General features: G+C 41.1%; 1 protein-coding gene across 5 annotated transcripts in view; it reads left to right on the forward strand.

Annotated features, from left to right (window-relative positions):
• MID2 (midline 2) overlaps positions 1 to 24,950 on the forward strand; it is a 110,039-nt gene that overhangs the window by 65,858 nt on the left and 19,231 nt on the right. For all 5 annotated transcript variants that reach the window (XM_055338712.1, XM_055338710.1, XM_055338713.1 and 2 more), the window contains exons 4-5: positions 18,087 to 18,194; positions 20,022 to 20,170. In XM_055338712.1, the coding sequence (XP_055194687.1) occupies positions 18,087 to 18,194; positions 20,022 to 20,170 (257 nt within the window). The remainder of the gene's footprint in view (positions 1 to 18,086; positions 18,195 to 20,021; positions 20,171 to 24,950) is intronic.

A 24,950-nucleotide genomic window follows, 5' to 3' on the forward strand; every position in this document is an offset into this window, starting at 1 on the left:
GAATAAATAAATAAAATCTTAAAAAAAAAGAAAGTCTAAGAAAGAAGAAGAAACTAGGAGGCATCACATGTCCTGATTTGAAGCTAGACTATAAAGTCATAGTCATCAAAAACAGTATGGAACTCGCATAAAAACAAATAGACCAATGAAACAGACTTGAGAGCCCAGATATAAACCCAAGGATATACAGTAAACTAAAACTTGACAGAGAGCCAAAAATACCCAATGGAGAAGACCGTGTTTTCAATAAATGGTGCTGAGATAAATGGATATTCATATGTAGAAGAGTCTTATGCTACCCAAAAATTAACTGAATAGGGGCACCTAGGTGGCTCAGTTAGTTAAGTATACAACTCTTGATTTCAGCTCAGGTCATGATCTCAGGGCTGTGAGCTTGAGCTTGTGTTGGGCTTCACACTGGGTGGACATGAATCCAGGACTCCATGGAGCCTGTTTAAGATTCTTTCTCTCCCTCTTCTGCCCCTCTCCCCTCTATCTCCCTTTCTAAAAAAATTAACCCCAAATAGATTAAAGACTTAAATGTAAGATCTCCCGGGACAGGCAGAGGCCAGGAGGGCCCAGGACAGCGAGGACGCTTCTGCCCAAGCTGAGCAGATCAGCGGCCCTGCCCCCGGAGCATCCATGCCCCTGTAGACTGAGAGCTCTATAGCTACTGCGGGAGCTGAATCCAGGACTCTAGAGCTGGCCGCCACCACTGTGGTTGTTCCTCCTGGGGCCTCACGGAGTAAACAACCCCCACTGAGCCCTGCAGCAGGCAGGGGCAGAGCAGCTACCCCAAGTGCTAACACCTGAAAATCAGCACAACAGGCCCCTCCCCCAGAAGACCAGCTAGACAGACAAGTTCCAGGGGAAGTCAAGGGACTTAAAGTATACAGAATCAGAAGATACTCCCCCGGTGTTTTGTTTTTTTGTTTGTTTGTTTGTTTGTTTTTGCTTTTTGATTTCTGTTTACTTCCCCCACCTTTTTTTTCCTTTCTTTTTCTTCTCTTTTTTCTTTTTTTCTACCTTTTTTCTTTTTTCTTTTTCTCTTTTCTTTCCTTCTTTCCCTCCTCTCTTTTTCTCCTTTTCCCAATACAACTTGTTTTTGGCCACTCTGCACTGAGCAAAATGACTAGAAGGAAAACCTTACCTCAAAAGAAAGAATCAGAAACAGTCTTCTCTCCCACACAGTTACAAAATCTGGATTTCAATTCAATGTCAGAAAGCCAATTCAGAAACACTATTATAAAGCTACTAGTGGCTCTAGAAAAAAGCATAAAGGACTCAAGAGATGTCATGACTGCAGAATTTAGATCTAATCAGACAGAAATTAAAAATCAATTGAATGAGATGCAATCCAAACTAGAAGTCCTAACGACGAGGGTTAACGAGGTGGAAGAACGAGTGAGTGACATAGAAGACAAGTTGATGGCAAAGAGGGAAACTGAGGAAAAAAGAGACAAACAATTAAAAGACCATGAGGATTGATTAAGGGAAATAAATGACAGCCTGAGGAAGAAAAACCTACGTTTAATTGGGGTTCCCAAGGGCGCCGAAAGGGACAGAGGGCCAGAATATGTATTTGAACAAATCCTAGCTGAAAACGTTCCCAATCTGGGAAGGGAAACAGGCATTCAGATCCAGGAAATAGAGAGATTCCCCCCCCCCCTAAAATCAAGAAAAACCATTCAACACCTCGACATTTAATAGTTAAGCTTGCAAATTCCAAAGATAAAGAGAAGATCCTTAAAGCAGCAAGAGACAAGAAATCCCTGACTTTTATGTGGAGGAGTATTAGGGTAACAGCAGACCTCTCCACAGAGACCTGGCAGGCCAGAAAGGGCTGGCAGGATATATTCAGGGTCCTAAATGAGAAGAACATGCAACCAAGAATACCTTATCCAGCAAGGCTCTCATTCAGAATGAAAGGAGAGATAAAGAGCTTCCAAGACAGGCAGGAACTGAAAGAATATGTGACCTCCAAACCAGCTCTGCAAGAAATTTTAAGGGGGACTCTTAGAATTCCCCTTTAAGAAGAAGTTCAGTGGAACAATCCACAAAAACAAGGACTGAATAGATATCATGATGACACTAAACTCATATCTTTCAGTAGTGATTCTGAATGTGAACGAGCTTAATGACCCCATCAAAAGGCTCAGGGTTTCAAACTGGATAAAAAAGCAGGACCCATCTATTTGCTGTCTACAAGAGACTCATTTTAGAGAGAAGGACACCTACAGCCTGAAAATAAAAGGTTGGTGAACCATTTACCATTCAAATGGTCCTCAAAAGAAAGCAGAGGTAGCCATCCTTATATCAGATAAACTAAAATTTACCCCGAAGACTGTAGTGAGAGATGAAGAGGGACGCTATATCATACTTAAAGGATCGATCCAACAAGAGGACTTAACAATCCTCAATATATATGCCCCGAATGTGGGAGCTGCCAAATATATCAATCTATAACCAAAGTGAAGAAATACTTAGATAATAATACACTTATACTTGGTGACTTCAATCTAGCGCTTTCTACACACGATAGGTCTTTGAAACACAACATCTCCAAAGAAACGAGAGCTTTAAATGATACACTGGACCAGATGGATTTCACAGATATCTACAGAACTTTACATCCAAACTCAACTGAATACACATTCTTCTCAAGTGCACATGGACCTTTCTCCAGAATAGACCACATACTGGGTTACAAATTGGGTCTGAACCAATACCAAAAGATTGGGATCGTCCCCTGCATATTCTCAGACCATAATGCCTTGAAATTAGAACAAAATCACAACAAGAAGTTTGGAAGGACTTCAAACACGTGGAGGTTAAGGACCATCCTGCTAAAAGATGAAAGGGTCAACCAGGAAATTAAGGAAGAATTTAAAAAATTCATGGAAACTAATGAGAATGAAGACACAACTGTTCAAAATCTTTGGGATGCAGCCAAAGCAGTCCTGAGGGGGAAATACATTGCAATACAAGCATCCATTCAAAAACTGGAAAGAACTCAAATACAAAAGCTAACCTTACACATAAAGGAGCTAGAGAAAAAACAGCAGATGGACCTGACGCCCAGCAGAAGAAGAGAGTTAATTAAAATTCGAGCAGAACTCAACGAAATTGAGACCAGAAGAACTGTGGAACAGATCAACAGAACCAGGAGTTGGTTCTTTGAAAGAATTAATAAGATAGATAAACCATTAGCCAGCCTTATTAAAAAGAAGAGAGAGAAGACTCAAATTAATAAAATCATGAATGAGAAAGGAGAGATCACTACCAACACCAAGGAAATACAAACGATTTTAAAAACATATTATGAACAGCTATACGCCAATAAATTAAGCAATCTAGAAGAAATGGACGCATTTCTGGAAAGCCACAAACTACCAAACTGGAACAGGAAGAAATAGAAAACCTAAACAGGCCAATAACCAGGGAGGAAATTGAAGCAGTCATCAAAAACCTCCGAAGACACAAAAGTCCAGGGCCAGATTGCTTCCCAGGGGAATTCTATCAAATGTTTAAAGAAGAAACCATACCTATTCTACTAAAGCTGTTTGGAAAGATAGAAAGAGATGGAGTACTTCCAAATTCGTTCTATGAGGCCAGCATCACCTTAATTCCAAAAGCAGACAAAGACCCGACCAAAAAGGAGAATTATAGACCAATTTCCCTGATGAACATGGATGCAAAAATTCTCCACAAGATACTAGCCAATAGGATCCAACAATACATTAAGAAAATTATTCACCATGACCAAGTAGGATTTATCCCCGGGACACAAGGCTGGTTCAACACTCATAAAACAATCAATGTGATTCATCACATCAGCAAGAGAAAAACCAAGAACCATATGATCCTCTCATTAGATGCAGAGAAAACATTTGACAAAATACAGCATCCATTCCTGATCAAAACTCTTCAGAGTGTAGGGATAGAGGGAACATTCCTCAACCTCTTAAAAGCCATCTACGCAAAGCCCACAGCAAATATCATTCTCAATGGGGAAGCACTGGGAGCCTTTCCCCTAAGATCAGGAGCAAGACAGGGATATCCACTCTCACCAGTGCTGTTCAACATAGTACTGGAAGTCCTAGCCTCAGCAATCAGACAACAAAAAGACATTAAAGGCATTCAAATTGGCAAAGAAGAAGTCAAACTCTCCCTCTTCGCCGATGACATGATACTCTACATAGAAAACCCAAAAGCCTCCACCCCAAGATTGCTAGAACTCATACAGCAATTTGGTAGCGTGCAGGATACAAAATCAATGCCCAGAAGTCAGTGGCATTTCTATACACTAACAATGAGACTGAAGAAGGAGAAATTAAGGAGTGAATCCCATTTACGATTGCACCCAAAAGCATAAGATACCTAGGAATAAACCTAACCAAAGAGGTAAAGGATCTCTACCCTAAAAACTATAGAACGCTTCTGAAAGAAATTGAGGAAGACACAAAGAGATGGAAAAATATTCCATGCTCATGGATTGGCAGAATTAATATTGTGAAAATGTCAATGTTACCCAGGGCAATTTACACATTTATTGCAATCCCTATCAAAATACCATGGCCTTTCTTCAGAGAGTTAGAACAAATTATTTTAAGATTTGTATGGAATCAGAAAAGACCCCGGATAGCCAGGGGAATTTTAAAAAAGAAAACCATAGCTGGGGGCATCACAATGCCAGTTTCAGGTTGTACTACAAAGCTGTGGTCATCAGGCACAAAAACAGACACATAGATCAATGGAACAGAATAGAGAATCCAGAAGTGGACCCTCAACTTTATGGTCAAATAATATTCAACAAAACAGGAAAGACTATTCACTGGAGAAAAGACAGTCTCCTCAATAAATGGTGCTGGAAAAATTGGACATCCACATGCAGAAGAATGAAACTAGACCACTCTCTTACACCATACACAAAGATAAACTCAAAATGGATGAAAGATCTAAATGTGAGACAGAATCCATCAAAATCCTAGAGGAGAACACAGGCAACACCCTTTTTGAACTCAGCCATAGTAACTTCTTCCAAGATACATCCACGAAGGCAAAAGAAACAAAAGCAAAAATGAACTATTGGGACTTCATCAAGATAAAAAGCTTTTGCACAGCAAAAGAAACAGCAAAACTAAAGACAACCTACAGAATGGGAGAAGATATTTGCAAATGACGTATCAGATAAAGGGCTAGTATCCAAGATCTATAAAGAACTTAGTAAACTCAACACCAAAGAAACAAACAATCCAATCATGAAATGGGCCAAAGACATGAACAGAAATCTCACAGAGGAAGACATAGACATGGCCAACATGCATATGAGAAAATGCTCTGCATCACTTGCCATCAGGGAAATACAAATCAAAACCACAATGTAGGGATCCCTGGGTGGCGCAGCGGTTTAGCGCCCGCCTTTGGCCCAGGGCGCGATCCTGGAGACCCAGGATCCAATCCCACGTCAGGCTCCCGGTACATGGAGCCTGCTTCTCCCTCTGCTTCTCCCTCTGCCTGTGTCTCTGCCTCTCTCTCTCTCTCTCTCTCTCTCTCTCTCTCTCTCTGTGACTATCATAAATAAATAAAAATTAAAAAAAATTAAAACCACAATGAGATACCACCTCACTCCAGTGAGAATGGGGAAAATTAACAAGGCAGGAAACCCCAAATGTTGGAGAGGATGCAGAGAAAAGGGAACCCTCTTGCACTGTTGGTGGGAATGTGAAATGTGCAGCCACTCTGGAAAACTGTGTGGAGGTTCCTCAAAGAATTAAAAATAGACCTGCCCTACGACCCAGCAATTGCACTGTTAGGGATTTACCCCAAAGATTCAGATGCAATGAAACGCCGGGACACCTGCACCCCGATGTTTCTAGCAGCAATGTCCACAATAGCCAAACTGTGGAAGGAGCCTCAGTGTCCATCGAAAGATGAATGGATAAAGAAGATGTGGTTTATGTATACAATGGAATATTCCTCAGCCATTAGAAATGACAAATACTCACCATTCGCTTCAACGTGGATGGACCTGGAGGGTATTATGCTGAGTGAAATAAGTCAATCAGAGAAGGACAAACATTATATGTTCTCATTCATTTGGAGAATATAAATAATAGTGAAAGGGAATAGAAGGGAAGGAGAAGAAATGGGTAGGAAATATCAGAAAGGGAGACAACATAAAGACTCCTAACTGGGAAACGACTAGGGGTGATGGAAGGGGAGGAGGGCAGGGGGTGGGGGTGAATAGGTAGCGGGCACTGAGGGGGGCACTTGACGGGATGAGCACTGGGTCTTATTCTGTATGTTGGCAAGTTGAACACCAATAAAAAATAAGTTTATTATTAAAAAAATAACCAAAATCCATAAAGAACTCATCCAACTCCATAGCAGAAAACCAAATAACCCAATTATAAAAGAGATAGAGGACCTGAATAGACATTTTTTCCAAAGAAGATACACAAATACACAAAAGGGCAGCCTCTACATGAAAAGACACACCATTTTACTAGTCACTAGGGAAATATAAATTAAAACCACAATGAGGGGGGCACCTGAGTGGCTCAGTCAGTTAAACATCTGCCTTCAGCTCAGGTCATGATCCCAGGGTCCTGGGATTGAGTCCAGCATCTAGCTTCCTGCTCAGCTTCTTCTTCTCCTCCCCACTCATGCTCTTTCTTGCTATCTCTGTCTCTCTTTCTCAAATAAATAAATAAAATATTTAAAAACCCACAATGAGATATTACCTCATGACTATTAGAATAACCATCATCAAAAAGATGAGGTGACAAATGTTGGCATGGATGTGGAGAAATGGCAACCCTCTGTGCACTCTTGGAGGGATTATAAATTGGTGCTGCCACTATGGAAAAAACAGTATGGAGGATCTTCAAACATTTAAAAGTAGAACTACCATTGTGATTCAGGTATATTCTGGAAATACATGCAAAAGGAATGAAAACCCTACCTCAAAAATAGATCTACACCCCCTCCCCCATGTTCATAACAGCATTATTTACAGTAGCCAAGATATGGAAACAACCTAAGAGCCCATCAGTGGATGAATGGATAAAGAAGTTGTGGTATATAATACAATATAATGTTATTCAGCCATTAAAAAACCCCGAGGAAATCCTAACATTCGTTAAAACACAGATGGACCTTGAAGGCATTACAGGAAGTGAATTAGGCAGAGAAGAATACACACTATCTGATCTCCCTTCTATATGGAATCTAAAAAAGTCCTAAACACATAGAAAAAGAGATAAGAAATGTGGTTACCAGAGGCAGGGGCTGGGGGCAAGGGAAATTAGAGAAAGGTGGTCAAAAGGTCCAAACTTCCAGTTATAAGGTAAGTAAGTACTAGGGATGTGATGTGATGTACAACATAATGATTAGAGCTAATACTGCTGTCTGATGTATAAAAAAATAAAGAGTCCTATGAGCTTTCATCACAAGAAGAAAGGTTTTCTTTTTCCTTTTTTTCTTTTCTTGTTACTCTATCTAAATGAGAAGATGGATCTTAGCTGAACCTATTGGGGTAATTACATATATTTTACAATATATGTAAATCAAAACATCATGTTGGTGTGCCATAAATGTCTACAGTGATGTATGTCAATTATTTCCCAATCAAACTAGAACAAATTAAACTAGGATATAGAGTAGGGTGTGAAAGAAGATGCCACTTGAGCAAAGGCTTGAATATATATTAGTTATAACTTCAGAAAACTATATAAATGTTGGTTCACTAGACCTGCCTAAAACATTCTGGGACTTCTAGAGTTTTCTTTCTTTTAAATTTTGAAATAAATTTAATTTGACATAGAAGTTGCTAAATAACAGAGTTCCCACATATGATTCACCTACTCTTCCCCAGTGTTAACATCTAACATTACCACATAACTACCACAACCAGGAAACTGTCACTGGTACAATATTCTGTTAAGCAAACTACAGACCTCAGTCAAATTTCACCATTTTTCACATGCCCTCAACCTTTTGGTAATTCCATGAATTTTATCACTTATATAGATTTGTGTAATTGCCATCATAATTAGAACAATATAGCTTCATCACCCCAAAGAACCTCGTTTTTGCTACCTGTATAGTCACATATGCCCCCTGGCAACCACTGATCTGTTCTTCATCAATAATAATTGTATAATTTCTGGAATGTTATGTACATGGAAATATACAGTATGTAGCATATTATAATTTGCTTATGTCGCTCATCATCATTCCCCTGAGATCCATTCATGTTGTGGTGTGTATCGATAATTTTTTTAATTTTTAATTTTTTTTACATTTTATTTATTTATTCATGAGAGGCACACAGAGAAAGGCAGAGACATAGGCAGAGAGAGAAGCAGGCTCCCTCCGGGGAGCCTGGTGTGAGACTTGATCCCAGGACCCTGGGATCATGCTCTGAGCCAAAGGCAGATGCTCAACCAGTAAGCCACCCACATGCGTCCTAGTTTTTAAAATTTTTTTATTGTTGATGTTCCACAATTTGTTTATCCATGCCCCCACTGAAGAGCATTTCAGCTTTTTCCAGTTTTGGGCTAAAACATATAAAAGTGTTATGTACATTCATGTACTTTTTTGTGTATACATAAATTCATATTTCTATGGTGAAATCTAGAGTATTATATTTTTAGAGGGGTTTATAAGCAAGTGCTGTGCTTTACAAAATGAGCAGTAGAGTGGAAAGAACACAAAAGAAATGACTTCAGCCTTGCTCTGTCATTGATCAATGGTATAATGTTAGGTAAGCTGATCTCTATAGGACTGAAATTCTATCTATAAAGTGAGAGGTTAGGAACCTATGATTTCTTTAGTCTTTTCTTTATCTTTTTTTTTTTTTTGAGAGAAAGAGAGCGCGCAAGTAGAGGGGCAAAGGGAGGAGAGAATCTTAAGCAATCTCCACACCCAACACAGAGCCCAGTGTGGCACTCAATCTCACAATCCTGAGATCATGACCTGAGCTGAAATCAAGAGTTGGGCACTTAACCAACTGAGCCACCAAGGTGCCCTTTTTTAAAGATTTTAATTATTTATTCATGAGAGACACACAGAGAGAGGCAGAGATATAGGCAGAGGGAGAAGCAGGCTCCCTGTGGGGAGCCTGATACAGGACTCGACCCCAGGACCCTGGGATCACAACCTGAGCCAAAGGCAGATGCTTAACCACTGAGCCACCCAGGTGACCTCAGGTGCCCCTATTTAGTCTTTTCTACATCTAACAGTTCTGTGGTTCTTTTTTTTAATATTTTATTTATTTATTCATGAGAGACACACACACACACACAGAGAGGCAGAGACACAGGCAGAGGGAGAAGCAGGCTCCATGGAGGGAGCCCGACATGGGACTCGATCCCGGGTCTCCAGGATCACATCCTGGGCTGCAGGTGGTGCTAAACCGCTGAGCCACCCAGGCTGCCCAGTTCTGTGGTTCTGAAGAGAGAGAAAGGAGGTTTCTACCATTTCATTTGGGATTTGTAGCCATACACATAGAATACCAGCTACAAGCCTAGATTATATCTCTCCCACTTTTTTTTGTGCATGTTCTAAATAGCTATCTTTCATGGAAAGAGAATATGTGGATGAAAGTAACTAATCTTTTTTTTTTAATCTTTTTTTAATTTTTATTTGTTTATGATAGTTACAGAGAGAGAGAGAGAGGCAGAGACACAGGCAGAGGGAGAAGCAGGCTCCATGCACCGGAAGCCCGATGTGGGATTCGATCCCGGGTCTCCAGGATCGCGCCCTGGGCCAAAGGCAGGCGCCAAACCGCTGCGCCACCCAGGGATCCCGAAAGTAACTAATCTTAATGTTACAAAGGAGGTCTGATCCCTGAAGAGAAAGGACTCTAAAACTAACACAGAATTGCCACATGGCACAGGGTCACTCTTTAGTCTTATAAGTGGAGCACACTGTCCTCTCCCTCTTTTGCCAATATTTTTATCAGTTAAACTCAGGGTAAAATAAACACAGAATATGTGTGTGTCCATATATGTGTATGTGTATTTTGTGTATTTTCTAAATGTTACATTATATGCATTTATAATGTATATTTTTTCAAAAGTCAGGAGGTAATTACACAAAATGTTTGCAACGGTTAAGTCTGAGGGGTTTGATTATCTTGAGAGACAATTCTGAGGGGATAAGAAGCATGTGTATGAACAGTCTCTCTGCTTCTATCTCTCTCTCTCTCTCTCCCTCTCTCTCCTACACACACACACACACACACACACACACACACACACACACACACAGGTTAAAATCATGGACAAGAGCCAGACTACCTGGCTACAAATCCTGGTTCTGCCAGGTACTAGTTATTTGATCTTGGGCAAGTGACCTAACCTCTATGTCTCTCAGATTCTTCTGTAGAATGGCAATGATATTCATAGTGCCAACTTTAGAGGGTTAATAAGATATGCAAATGAAAAAAAGATATGCAAATAAATTAAAATATATGAAGCAATTTGAACAGTGCCTATTGCAGGAAGCACATCTGTCAACCGAATGTCTGTGTCTGTCACTTCTAGAGATGGCCTGGCTGCCACCTCCCCATCCACCTGGCTTCAAACTGCAACAGTCCCATCCTCCACTGCCTCTACCACTAGAACTCCTCACCCACTCCTCTGCCAAAAAAATTAACTTAGGTTCTGAGGTAGTAGATTGCTTAACTCTGCCTCCTTAATTTTTTTTCCTCCTAAACTGTAGTTATTCTAGTCCAAGGGACTAAAAACCCTATTAATAATTTTGCATACCCGCAAGACCTTTAAAAGTGATTGCCTCTACCCTCAAGTCTAAAGAAACAGATAAAATCCATTTGAAAAACAGCCCTACTTCATTTAGTTCTTTTTAATGTTAAGCTGGCAGAACTGTCTTTGAAATGTTACATTATTTTGCGTTAGAAAACAAAATAAAAAGAAAGATGGTCTTATTTTCCTCTTTGTTTTATACATTTGAACGTCCCTCATACAAAGGGCCGAGATGGTGGTGATGGTGGTGATGATGGTGCGTGTGTGTGTGTGTGTGTGTGTCTGATATCCCCCTAGTGTGATCTAAATTAATACCTTAGCTTAGATGCCGCCATAGTAGGTACTACATCTGCTTTCATAAACGTTGTGGTTTCTTTTTTTTTCCCCCAGGTTTGTTGAGATAATAATCGCCATATAACATGGTGTAAGTTTAAAGTGCATAATGTGGTGATTTGATATACACATATATTACAGAATGGTTACCACGATAAGGTTAATTAACATGTTCACCAACCTCACATAGTTATCTCCTTTTGTCAGTGTGGTGAGAACATGTAGGATCTACTATTCTCTTAGCAGTTTTCAAGTGTACAATACAGCCTTATGAACTGTAATCAAGGAATATAATAAAGCCGAGCTTGTAGAAACAGGGAGAACATCACATTCTCTTGAACAGATCATTTTCAGAGAGTAGTGAATTCTTTGCAACACCAAAAGGTGACAAGGCTGTCCGTAACAACCCATTGAAAATCCATCCGAGGTCCAGTTTACCTCCCACTTTTGCTTCTCATCTCCTTCGCTCAGAAAGAGACTTTGCAGGCTGATACAGCCCACCTGAGCCTGTTTTCTTGGGTGTTTGGAGAATCTTAGAAGGCAGGGCTGGTGGTCACCTTCTCCGTCAGGAGCAATAATGGGGAGTTGAGAAGTTTGTCGCGCCCTCCCAATTCTTCAAGTACCCTGCCGGCTTTTCCTATTCCCCTAGCTCTTGGACAAGAGTGTTAACCAATGATGGTTAAGGCATTACTGTAGTTTGAAGATCCTGACATCTTTCTTGCCCAGGTACAACCAAAGCCTCAAAATGACAGTGTGGCTCTCTGTCCTCCAGAATGGACCTGCAACCTCCGTTTCTAGCCGTATTTCCCTCCCTTGCACTTGTCAGGCTGATCTGCTTTATCCAAACATCCTCTAACTCTCCTGGCTCTGCTTTTGTTCATGCTCTTCACAGCATTCTCAGAATTCTCTCTCTTTAGGGGCACCTGCGTGGCTCAGTGGTTGAGCATTTCCCTTTGGCTTGGGTTGTGATCCTGGGATCCTGGGGTTGAGTCCCTCATCAGGCTCCTCGTGGAGAGCCTGCTTCTCCCTCTGCCTATGTCTCTGCCTCTCTCTGTGTCTCTCATGAATGAATAGATAAAATCTTAAAAAAAAGAATTCTTTCTCTTTAAACCTCATTTCTGCGTGCCCAAGTCCAGCTCATCCTTGAAGACCAGCGCAGCTACACAAAAACCTTCCCTAACCAACCCTCCATTGCCCTTTGCCACAGGAAAAATTAGTTTTCTCTATGCCCACACAGAGCTTTGTGTCCTGTTTATATTGCTAGTTTTGTTCTTCCTTTGATTGTAATTAGCAGAATTCACCCTCCTCTCCTCCACTAAGACTTGAAGTGCCTCGAAGGCAGAAGCTGAGTCTTTTTCCTCATTCTGTCCCACACAGGAACCCACATGGTGCCTGGTATGTAGTGTAGGCCCTTGACGGAAGCTGCTAAAAGCTTCCCCAAACGATCTTCGATATTGGCATTTCACAATCCACCAGGGGTCAGAGGTAGTGGTGGTCATGGAAGATCTCTTTGGATAGAAGATCTCAGGGAATGAACTAGAGCTGGCATTGACTGTAGAGATGAAGACACCGGCGAGGTGCCCTGTTTCTTAACCACATAAAGGAATTTTACTTGATTCTGGCTGTAGAGTTCATCCACTATGTCTTCATCCATGTTGGTCCCGCCTGAACAGGAATCCTCAGTGCTCTGAAGGGCTGATGGATGTGGCTGAGCTGGGGAGAGGGGAGGAGTGAGGGAGTTTCTCATGGGGATAAGTTGGAGGGAAGGCTGGTGCACTTTGAACCCAAGAATAAAAGACCTATGGAGGAAGACCTATGGGAGATCTCCCAAGAAACTATCAAATCAGCTCCCTAAAAGAAGCTTCCAGTAAAAAGGGCTAGCCCAGTTAATTTCAAGACAGAATGGAAACAATTACCAAAATAACCTTTGGTGGCCTCTTCAGCCTTTGCAATAGTGGCTTTTGTGAACTCCCATGTATCTATTTCTGTGTAGTAACCAACAGTAAAATCCTTCTAATGGGATGTGTGTGTCTGTGTCAGAGAAGGATGGGAATTAGACCAGGTCCAACTATGGGTTTAATCTTTGGTCTGGGAGGTAGGAAGGAACTTTGGGAAACAGTAGGCTAGGCAGTTGGATAAAGATGTGCCAGTCAAATTCTCACTGCCTTTGAGAAGGAAGAAAAGAGCACAGGGCAGAGAAAAGGACCTGGAGACCCGACAGGGAGACCTGTACTCTCTAGTGCTTAGGCCTTGGAAGACTCATGCTGGGACTCAATCTCAGACACCAGAAACTACACCCCCACCCCACAAAAATTGGCCTTTTTAGGGGATGGAGAGATTTATACAAGTAGGTTGCCAAGATTACCCTAATGGTATTTTTGGGGAGGACAGATTTTTCCACAGATATAAAGCCTTCTAGTCAAACCCACTAACCCAAACTAAAAAGCCAAAGGCTGAATAAAGATCTGGAATCTTCCACCAACCACCCACCCAACCACAAATGCTCAGTTGTTTTCAACTAAGGGTTAATAAGCAAGTGAAATATGTCAGTGCAATTTCAAGGAAAACTGCAGAAAAGGAAAATACCAGGGCTTTCAAGTACCTTCTAAAGCAATTTGAGATGTTTTATTCACATCATGAGGACAGTTTTACCCTGGAGTATTTCCTACTTAGACAACACTCAAGGAACCTGCTCTTTTGGGCTGCTTCTTGACATGGAAAAATTTTAATGTCGCTGCTTTACCTTTAATTTGGGATTTTGCCTCTTCAGCCAAATTTCTGCTCTACTACTTGTGCTTGGCTGTTTGATTTTGCCCACAGCAACTGTCCAAAGCCCTCCCTAGCTCCCTCACTTCAATCTACATCTTCTCTAAAAAATGCATTTACCATAGTCCATTTTCCAATGTTTGTCATTCTTACTATGATTTTTCATTTTACTAAATCAATCAGGAAATGTTTGTTGTGTGTAAGGCACTGTGCTGGTTACAGCAGGAGATACAAAGGGGTATAAAAACTTTCTTTAAGGAGCTTGCTGTCTGAAGATTTCCAAGCAAGGGAGTGCTTCTCGTTTTTTACCTTTCCTTTCGATTCCTGTTACCTTCTTTGGCTAGGCCCTGTTAATATCACAGTAATTTTTAAATCATGCACGCCTCCCCACTCCACTGCACCAGCTTACCATTACCACCAATCAAATCAATCCCAGGTCATCTCTTTAAAAAGAAAGTTAACTTAATGGTTGCCAGAGAAGAGGACCAAGGGGTGGGCAAAAGGGGAAGGGAAGTGGGAGATAGAGGCTTCCAGTTATGGAATGGATAAGTCACAGGAAATAAAGGGTAGAGGAAAGGGAATACAGTCAGTGGTATTGTAATAGCATTGTGTGGTGACAGATGGGAGCTACACTTGTGGTGAGCACAGTGTAGAGTCATCACTGTGTTGTACACCTGAAACTAATGTAACATTGAGTATCAGCTACACTTCAATTAAATATATATATATTTTAAAGATTTTGATTATTTATTTATTCATGAGAGACACACAGAGAGAGGCAGAGACATAGACAGAGGGACAAGCAGGCTCCCTGCAGGGAACCTGATGGGGGACTCCATCACAGGACCCCAGGATCACAACCTGAGCCAAAGACAGATGCTCAACCACTGAGCCCTCCAAACATCCTAAAATATATGTATATATTTTAAAAATTCATTCTTTCACCATCCTACTTTCCAAACAATATTTTTCAAAGATACCATAATGCCTAATGAATAAAGTGCAATTTCGTTAGCTTGCCTCAAAATTTTCCTCCTTTTTACCTTTAAAATCTAAGTCCTGTCCATCATTGAGGGTCAAGTCCCATTTCCTTCAGGCATCTTTTCTCTACTTCCCCACCAAAAGCGATCTTTCCCTTCGATTTCTGTAGATTATGTTTTACATCACTTATTGGTATGCTGCCTTGACTTGTTTGTTTTATATGCATGTGGCTTTTCCCCATTCAGATTGCAAATTTATTGAGAGCAGGGCCTGAGCATAATGCATTACACACACACACAAGATGCTTAATACATGTTTGATGTTGAAGACAGTGATGATTTTTCCTGATTTCAGGGTATGTATAGGATGGGTTATGAGGGTGGGTGGCAAAGGAAAGATTCTGGAGGTAAGGGGATGAATTAATAAGACTTTTATGGTAATAGTCCAGAAGGATGATAAGGGTTTCAACTTACTGATTCCTTGGCTCAGAGCCTCGTTGTATTGCCAGAAGAATTTTAGTGAGTTTGAAAAGGAGGGGCAGGACTTTGGGACTGCTGTGGATTTATGCCGGGGATGAGAGAGAGGTAGAAATCAGAAGTAACTGAACCTGAGTAACTTAAGTACTAATAGTAGCATTAGAAAAAAAAAGAAATAAAAGAAATCAGGTGGAAGCCATATTTAGAGGGGAGAGATGAGTCTGTTTTTAGATATAATGAATTTAGAGTAACTTGAGTAACCAAGTGGACGTATCTAGCAAGCAGCAAGATACTCCCTACCCCCATTTGATTCAATGCAACAAATATTTACTGAACATCTACTGTGTACCAGTCAGTATGTTGGAGAGACAGTTAAAGACACCAGTCCTGGCCTCCAGAACTCATGTTTGAGTAGGGGAAGACAGACTAATAAATTCCTATGGTATAAGGTAGTAAATAGTAAAATTGAATTATATATACATATATATCGCTGTGGAGATATAAATAGGTGATGAATTGCATCCAAGCAGGTGAGAAAAAGTTACAAAAGTGATGAGTTTTGAGCAAGGCCTGGAAAGATAATGTAGAAGTTTGTCCAACAAACAAATAGGAAAATGACTTTTCAAGTGAAAGAAGTCTCGAGCGAGGGCACAGGACATGGAAGTGTAGGGCATTCTAATGATCAGAAATGACTAAAGACAATGGGATGACAGAATAAAGGTGGATAGAGCAAAAGAGATGCTGGTTGTCAGAAACAGGACAGGAATTTTGTTACACTAGCCTGGGGAGGCAGCCTAGTGTGATGGTTAAAGGTGTGGACTCTAGCATCAGGCTTCCTGAGTCCAAATCCCAACTCTGCCACTTACTAGGTGTGTAACCTTGAGTGAGTTACTTACTCTCTGTGCGCTCACTTTTCCCATCTGTAAAATGAGGCTGATGATACCTGCCTCATAGGATTGCTCTGATGATTGAGAGAGCTAGTATATATAAACTGCTGAGGGCAGTGCCTAGCATATAGTGAACATTATGTAAGGGTTAGTCCAAGGGCTAAATGACAAGAAACAGGGCACTCCACCATGATGTACTACACTCTCAGCAGCTTCCAAAGGAAATTAGAAATAGGAACTAGGTCTCCAGATACACTAAACACACATCCAGGGAGCACTGGATGAATCTCTTATTCTCACACGACTGGGAGTTTCTCAAGAGGGTGAGGTTATCTGCCTTGGACATGTAGATCCAATTTAGGGAAAGGGGGAAGAGTCTGAGAAAAAAATTCGAATGGCCAAGGTGGGACTGTTTGTTCACAATAAATGGAAGCTCTCATTAGGCATTCCCTCCAGAAAATGGAAATAAATTAGAGTTGAAATACTGCAAGGGTATTTTATTTCAGTTAAGTAAGAAACCGAAAATTGGCCAGCGAGGACCTCAAAGGATGAGAGAACAGGCAGCAGGGTTCAGTGACAGGTATTTTGCTTGGTTTGGAGTATGTAAAGGAGTCCTCCAAAGAGGGCTGGCAATTGGAAATGCAGCCCTACCCTGCTAATATATCTAGCCCCTAGGGTTTTGATGCTCTCAAGTAACCCATTGTCTGTTCCTCAGCTTTCTAGAGCCCTGCTCGAGTGCTCCTTGAATAGACTCTTGGAATGATTGTACTTCCCTGTGTGACTGCTCTGTGTGCTGCTCAAATGGAACTGAACCTCGTCTGCCCACCCAGCCAGCCCAGTGGTTTCACTTGGCAGAACTCGGCTTGAATTCTGGCTTTACCACTTAATAGCTGTGTGATCTTGAGCAAGTCACTAAAATTTCTGAGCTTCAGTCTCTCCATCTGTGAAATGGAAATAAAAATGGCTCCTCTATTATAAAGTGCATGTGGTAATTACATGAAAGAATTTATCTATAAAGTGCTTGGAATCTTAAGTGCTTAAGAGATATAAGTTCATTTGTCTTCCTTTGCCTTACGCTTAGGCCACCCAAAGATCCCTGCTCTCATTTTAGCCCCTGTCGGAGGGGGGCTTCCTACCATCTAATGCCAAGAGTAGTAGAGATGGGAAGAAGAAGAAATCAGTATATGGAAAGACAATGAAAATGGTGGCTTTTTTTTCACCCCCCCTTTTTTTTTCAACTTTGCAGTAGAGATATTTTGATGTAGCCACTATTCCAAAATAGGAATAGGTATTCAGCTACTGGACAGCTGAAGGTGAGAAATATCTACAGAGACATAATGACAAGTCTATGAAAATATATCTACACATGCAGATATTTACTGTGAAGTTATAGCTGTGCATTCATGTGTTTTAGAATTAGAAGGGAACAAGGAAAATCAAAAACATTTTTTAGGATGGTAGAAATAGATTGTTGTAATGTTATCTTAATATTGCTGTGTCTGTGGAGAGAGATCCTCTTTTCCTGACATACTTAAATCTCCTTATCCTCTTTTCAAAAGAACAGCAGGAGTAAAGGGTACTGGAGTAAAAGGAATTGTACAGTGGGAATAACATGCCCCCATCTCATCTGTCCTTCTGCCCAGCCTTCCATTAACCATCATGATCTACCAGAGGCTGGAGGGCTTCCTAACTATGGTGCTTCAGTGCCCTTGCATCATTAATATCATCATCTCTACCCTTCTTCTAGGAGTGGATCTTATGAGGGAGGTATGGAAGAAGTTGTGCATGCTTAGCTGTCAATCCGAACCTTTGAGAGCCAGCAGAGGACAAAGGCAGCAATCACTATGTAATATTCTGGACTTTCTTGGCAGGTGAATACTGCTATGCATGAGGCAAAACTTATGGAAGAATGTGACGAGTTGGTAGAGATCATCCAGCAGAGGAAGCAAATGATCGCTGTCAAAATCAAAGAGACAAAGGTAAAGCACAGAGCTTCAGTAAGGTCAAGGCAGAGTTGAGTTTACAGATGTCAAGGTTCATTTGTAACCTTGTTCAATCATCATCCCGATGATTCCAGTTTGAACTTGGATCATGAAAGTAAGAAGAAATGAGGTTGGAGGGAGGGAGGCAAAGAAAAAAAGCCACGTTTGGCCTAGTGCTATAAACCCAGTAAAAATGATGGCAGTTCTGAGGTATTGGAAATGTTCTATATTTTGACCTGGTTGGTGGTTACATGGGTGTATGTATATGCAAAAAAGAAAAAAAAAGTCATTGTGTCATATGTTTCAGAGGTGGGTACTTTACTGTATATATGTTATAAGTCAGTCCAAATAGAAGAAAGAAATAAGTAATGGTAGAAATATGGGTCAGAATTATGGAAGGATCATGCATAATATTAATAAGGACTTTGGGCGTAATCAAAAAGGCATTGGGAAACCATTCTAGTTTCTTAAGAAGGGAGAAGATGGATTGATATAGCAGAGGTATGCAGGGGAGATCAGAAGAGGATGATACTGAAGTCAGGGAAGCCATCTAACATCTAAGAGGCTTGTGGAATTATTCTGTTTCTAAAATATTTTATTTATTTATTCATGAGAGACACAGGGAGAGGGACAGAGACACAGGCAGAGGGGGAAGCAGGCTCCCTATGGGGAGCCCAATGCAAGAATCAATCCCAGGACCCCTGGATCACAACCTAAGCCAAAGGCAGATGCTCAACTGCTGAGCCGCCCAGGTGCCCTTGGAATTATTCTTGATATGAGTTGAGGAAGACCTAAACCAGGGAAGTGCCAGCACAAATGGAAGGGAAGGACATAACAGGCATTCCTAGAAAAGAAATGCTGGGAATCATCAACTGAGTAGCTATAAAAGATGAAGGGGAAAGAGAAGACTTACAGGGTTTTAGCCTGGGAACTGGAGAAGCATGGTCACCGTCAGGTGTGAGCCTTCATGTGTCTGTATGGTTTTTGGCTTATTGGTCTGCCCGTCATTGTAGTGATTATAAGCTCATGCTGTGTATACAGTGTGAGAATTTATGAGTCTGGAGTGATGATCAGTACTCTGTGTCATGCTGGTGGTTCCAGCTAACACAAGAATCGAAATTTCCAAGAACACAGATTCTGTGAACACAGGTATGCATAAAGATATGTAGAGAAACATGTACATAGAAATGTAGATACTCATAAAGAACAAGAAGGTAGGAATGCCTGGGTGGCTCAGCGGTTGAGACTCTGCCTTTGGCTCAGGGTGTGATCAAGTCCCACATCAAGCTCCCTGTGAGGAGTCTCTTTCTCCCTCTGTCTATGTCTCTGTCTCTCTCTGTGTGTCTCTCATGAATAAATAAGTAAAATATTAAAAAAAGAACAAGGAGGTACTTCTTATGAAATGTGTATGTGAAAATATATTGACAATAAAATGTATCTATGGTGATCCCTGGGTGGCAGGGTTTCCTTTTATACTTTGTATTTTCTCAGTACTCTACCTTGAGCATGCACTGTTTTAATAATCAAGAAAAATTAATGTTACCAGTAAGAAAAAGAGGAGGTAGATAACCTAGAGTGTATGACTGGGTGTGTTGCAGCATCAGTAAGTGGGCTGTGGGTGGGAGGAGAGCCTGTGAAAACACAGAGCCGGCAGGTTGAGAAGATGAGTGGTTAGTGTAGGGACCATGGGAGATTAATAGGCCTATTTTTAGAATCACTGCAGCAGATCTCCTTCATGTTGTTTTATCGTTTTTAATTAACCCCTACATGTTTTCTTTTTAAAGCCCTGGATATTTAATCTCATTTTGTGTTCATTCCTTTAAGGTTATGAAGCTAAGAAAGTTGGCACAGCAGGTTGCTAATTGTCGACAGTGTCTTGAACGGTCAACAGTCCTCATCAACCAGGCTGAGCATATCCTGAAAGAAAATGACCAGGCACGGTTTCTCCAATCTGCAAAGAATATTGCTGAAAGGTGAGCTCCCTTGGTTCTGTTTTCCATGCCTGCTCTTAGGAAAAGGGTGCAGCTGGAAATCACTTAATTCTGTCAGGGCACGTATGTAGCTGCTGCCACCTAAAGATCTTACCAAATAGTTTTACGAAGCCTCAGTGCTACATTGCCCTGTGGATTTCTGGCACCCTTCTCTCTGTGTAGCTTACTGTTTCTCCTAACACACAGCCAACCACATACCCTAGCTGTGCCCTAGCTCTCCGCTGCCCGCTCAGTGCTGGAGCTTTCTATATTGGTGTTAGCGTAGGGAGAGAGACTTTTGGCCACAGGGATAGGTGTGTGCCCTCCCTAAGTATTTGTGTGTTTTTTATTGCTTTCATTTCGTTATGTCTCACACAGATGAGTAGAGAGCAGTAAATTCTTAGGCTTTTATTTAATCAGTCACCCCTTTGAAAATGTGATGAATGTCACGAGCCCTCTTCCTGAGGGAAAAATGCGTATTAGATATATACCCATAACGTTCTGCACATGGGGGTGCCTGGGTGGCTCAGTCAGTTAAGCATCTGCCTTTGGCTCAGGTCATGATCCCAGGGTCCTGGGATCGAGCTCCATGTTGGGCTCCCTGCTCAGCAGGGAAGCCTGCTTCTCCCTTTCCCTCTGCCTCTCCCTGCCCCGCCTATTCTCTCTCTAAAAAAAAAAAAAAATCTTAAAAAAATTTTGCATATGATTTCAGAGGGCTCATGACTTAGAAGGCTATCTGTATATCATTTGCAAAGAATCTGAAGTCTAAAATGGAACATTGTTCAGTAGAGTCACCAAGGCTTCAAAGGGCTACAGGGACTCATTAGGCAAATGTGACCTCCTTCCACCTCTCTTTCATTTACTGAAGGCTTTGGCTCCACGTTCACAGTATTCCTTTCTGTTGCTTTTGCCATAATTTCTGATGACACTGGCAGCATCCATGTGGCTGACCCCATCTGTTACTCTAGCCATCTAGTCTCCTGGCTCCTTGCCATCTCCACTTCCAGTGACCCTCACCTCTGCTCTACTCCATCCACCCACTTCCATGACTCTCATGCTGAATCTCACCATCACTCAGAATTATGCTTAGATAATAAATTAAAGCATCTCATGTTCTAACTACAGTATCTGTACTTACAGTTGATTGCTTTTCTTCCAATGTATCTATTCTTCAACTTCATCGGGACTCCTAAGACCCAACACCTACCTACCGGCTACATACTGTTTTTGGCCTATTGAGGATCTCTGATTGCTCATTTCAGCTACTCACTCTTATTGCAATATACCCACTTCCTTGCTTCCACTGTGTTTTTATCACACTAACCTGATCAACACTCCCAACCCTGAATCAGCCCAGTTCCTCCTACCTTCTCCATGTCTATATTTGAGTTGCAGAACCCTGCTGGAGAAAACCACATAACCAAAGAGGTTAGTTCTACTGCACCACACATTTATGGCTTCTAATCTCATTGGAGCCCTGAAATGCTGCTATGTGGCTTTGGTCAGCTTTCTTTTTGCTTTGTCTCTCTAATGGCTATTTCAAAATTTCTGTGTTCAACTCAAAAATTTCAACCATGCCACTTTCCTGCTCATGCCCAGCAAATGACTTTATGTCCTCTTTAGGAGATAGAGTGGTACGTATGAAAGGACTAAGCCCTCAGCTTCTCAAACCAAATTGCTGGGCACACTTGCATCCATATCTGTAACTTCTGCCCCCTCCTTCTTAAAATTAGGCTCCATGCCTAGTGTGTAGCCTAAGGTGGGGCTTGAACTCATGATCCTGAGATCAAGACCTGAGCTGAGATCAGGAGTCTGATGCTTAGCCGACTGAGCCAACCAGGCTGCTCCTGCCTTTTGATTATAATAGTAGAGATGTTCCTTCATTTGTACTTTGGCCACATGCTTCCTTTTTTAAAAAAATTATTTATTTGACAGAGAGTGAGAGAGAGTAAGCACACATAGGGGGAGCTGCAGAGGGAGAGGGAGTAGCAGACTCCCTGCTGAGCAGGGAGCCCAATGTGGGGCTCAATCTCAGGACCCCTGGATCATGACATGAGCCAAAGGCAGGAGCTTAACTAACTGAGCCACCCAGGTGCACCACGTGCTTCCTTTTTTCCCCATAGCTTCAGTTTCTCCCTTTCCCTAGTTGACTTCACATCCACTTTTAAACTCATTCATGTCTTTCCTATCTAAAAAATATAATACTCACAACTTTCCTCTCCCTTATACCCCTTCTAGCTTTTGCCCTATCCCTCTGTTTCCCGCAGAGCAAATTTCTTCAAAGACGATACCATTTCCTCACCTCTGACTTACTTTTCTTAAACATTGAAAGTTATTTATATTAAAGTAATCCTTATGCATAGTTAAAAACTCAACTATTACTAATAGTCATATGAAAAAAATAGTCATAAAAAAAGAAAAAATAGTCATATTGCAAGAAATAGCAATCTTCTCCTCCCTGCTGATTTCTGTTCTCCAATAAGAATAATATTGAGCATTTACTTTGTGTTGAGCATTATTCTAAGCCCTTGTAAGCATTAACTCATTTAATCCTCTCAAAAGCCTCATGAGATAGAAGCTGTTATTATTCCTCTCTTAAAGTGAGAGAATGAGGCTCAGAGAGATTATATGATTTGCCGAGGATCACCCAACAAGTAAGGGTTAGAGGCAGGATTCAAACCTAGGGAGTCTAGTGCCAGCATCTACACTTTTCCAACAATGTCAAGCAATTTCAACTCTGTTAAGTATTTCTGATACCATGATATTTACATTTCTAAATAATATCCTTATATTGCTATTCCCCCCCCCACAATTTTAGACATTAACAATTGACTTCTGCACATCTGAAAATTTTTCAGTCATCATTTCCTTAAGTACTTTTTAAAGTGTTTTATTTATTTCTTTATTTTAGAGAGAGAGAGTATGGAGGGGGAGGTACAGAGAGAGAAGGAGAGAATCTCAAGCAGATTCCACATTGACTGTGGAGCCTGATGTGGGACTTGATCTCATGATCCTGAGATCCTGACCTGAGCCAAAACCAAGAGTTAACTGGTTTATGACTGAGCCATTCAGGCACCCCCCTCCAATATTCTTTATGCCACCCCCTTCCTTTCTTATTCAGACTCCAATTACATGTCTGTTAGGCTGCTTAAAGTTGTTTTCAGCTCACTGATGCTGTGTTCATATTTTAGCTATTTTTTCTCTCTGTATTTCACCTTGATAGTTCCTTAAGCTTCTATTTTTTTTTATTTGAGAGAGAGAAAAGGAGAACACAAGTGGAAGAGGGGCAGAGGGATAAGCAGACTTCCTGCTGAGTAGGAGCCTGATGAGGGGCTCGATCCCAGGCCTCAGGGTTCATGATCTGAGCTGAAGGCAGATACTTAACCGACTGAGCCACCCAGGCGCCTCTTGTTTTGATCATTTCTAATGACGTGCCTTGGCATTCACTAACCTTTTCTTCTGCAATGCCTAAGCTGCCATTAATTATTATAGTGTATTTTTCATCTCAGACATTGTAGTTTTCATCTCTAGAAGGTCAGTTTGTTTTTGTTTAAGATTTTATTTATTTATTAATGAGAGAGAGAGAGAGAGAGAGAGAGAGAGAGAGAGAGAGAGGCAGAGACACAGGCAGAGGGAGAAGCAGGCTCCATGCAGGGAGCCCAATGTGGGACTCGATCCTGGGGTCTCCAGGATCAGGTCCTGGGCTGAAGGCGGTGCTAAACTGCTGAGCCACCAGGGCTGCCCTAGAAGCTCGGTTTGGATCTTTCTATTAGCACCCATATTTCTACTTAATGTATTTAGCTTTTCCTCTAGCTTTTGAATATGTGACAGAACATGAGAGATTCCTAACTCTGGGAAACGAACAAGGGGTAGTGGAAGGGGAGGCAGGTGGGGGGGGTGGGATGACTAGGTGATGGGCACTGGGGGGGGCACTTGACAGGATGAGCACTGGGTGTTATACTCTATGTTGGCAAATCGAACTCCAATAAAAAATGTGCAAAAAAATGAATATATGGCATGCAATGCTAATTCAAAGAGATGTTTGCACGTCTGTTTATTTCATTATTTATAATAGCCAAGATACAGAAGCAACCTACATGTCCACTGATAAATGAATGGATAAAGATGTGGTACACACACATACACACACACACACACACAGAGGATTATTACACAGCCATAAAAAAGGATGAGATCATGCCATCTGCAACAACATGGGTGGACCATGCTAAGTGAAATAACTCAGACTGCTTGGACTGATTTCACTCATGTGGAATCTAAAGCAAAACAAACGAATAAACAAACAAACAAAAAAGCAGAATCAGACCTATAAATATGAAGAACAAACTGATGGCTGCTGAGGGAAATTGGGTGGGAGATGGAAGAGGAGATGGAGATAGAGGCTTCCAGTTATGGAATGAATGACATGGGACTAAAAGGCACAGCATAGGGAATATAGTCAATGATATTGTAATAGTGTTGAATGATGACAGATGGGAGTTCCGTTTGTGATAAGCACAGGTTAATATATAGACTTGTTGAATCACTGTGTTGTATAACTCAAACTAATGTAACATTGTCAACTATACTCAAATAAAAAATTAAAATCAAAACGTGGACAGAGCATGGAATACAGATATCCTATCATAATGTCTAATACTATTTATTTATTTATGTATTTATGTATTTATTTAATAATAAATTTATTTTTTATTGATGTTAAATTTGCCAACATACAGAATAACACCCAGTGCTCATCCCATCAAGTGCCCCCCTCAATGCC

Source organism: Nyctereutes procyonoides, unplaced genomic scaffold (assembly GCF_905146905.1).
Source record: "Nyctereutes procyonoides isolate TBG_1078 unplaced genomic scaffold, NYPRO_anot_genome, whole genome shotgun sequence".
In the NCBI taxonomy this organism is placed as follows: Eukaryota; Metazoa; Chordata; class Mammalia; order Carnivora; family Canidae; genus Nyctereutes; species Nyctereutes procyonoides.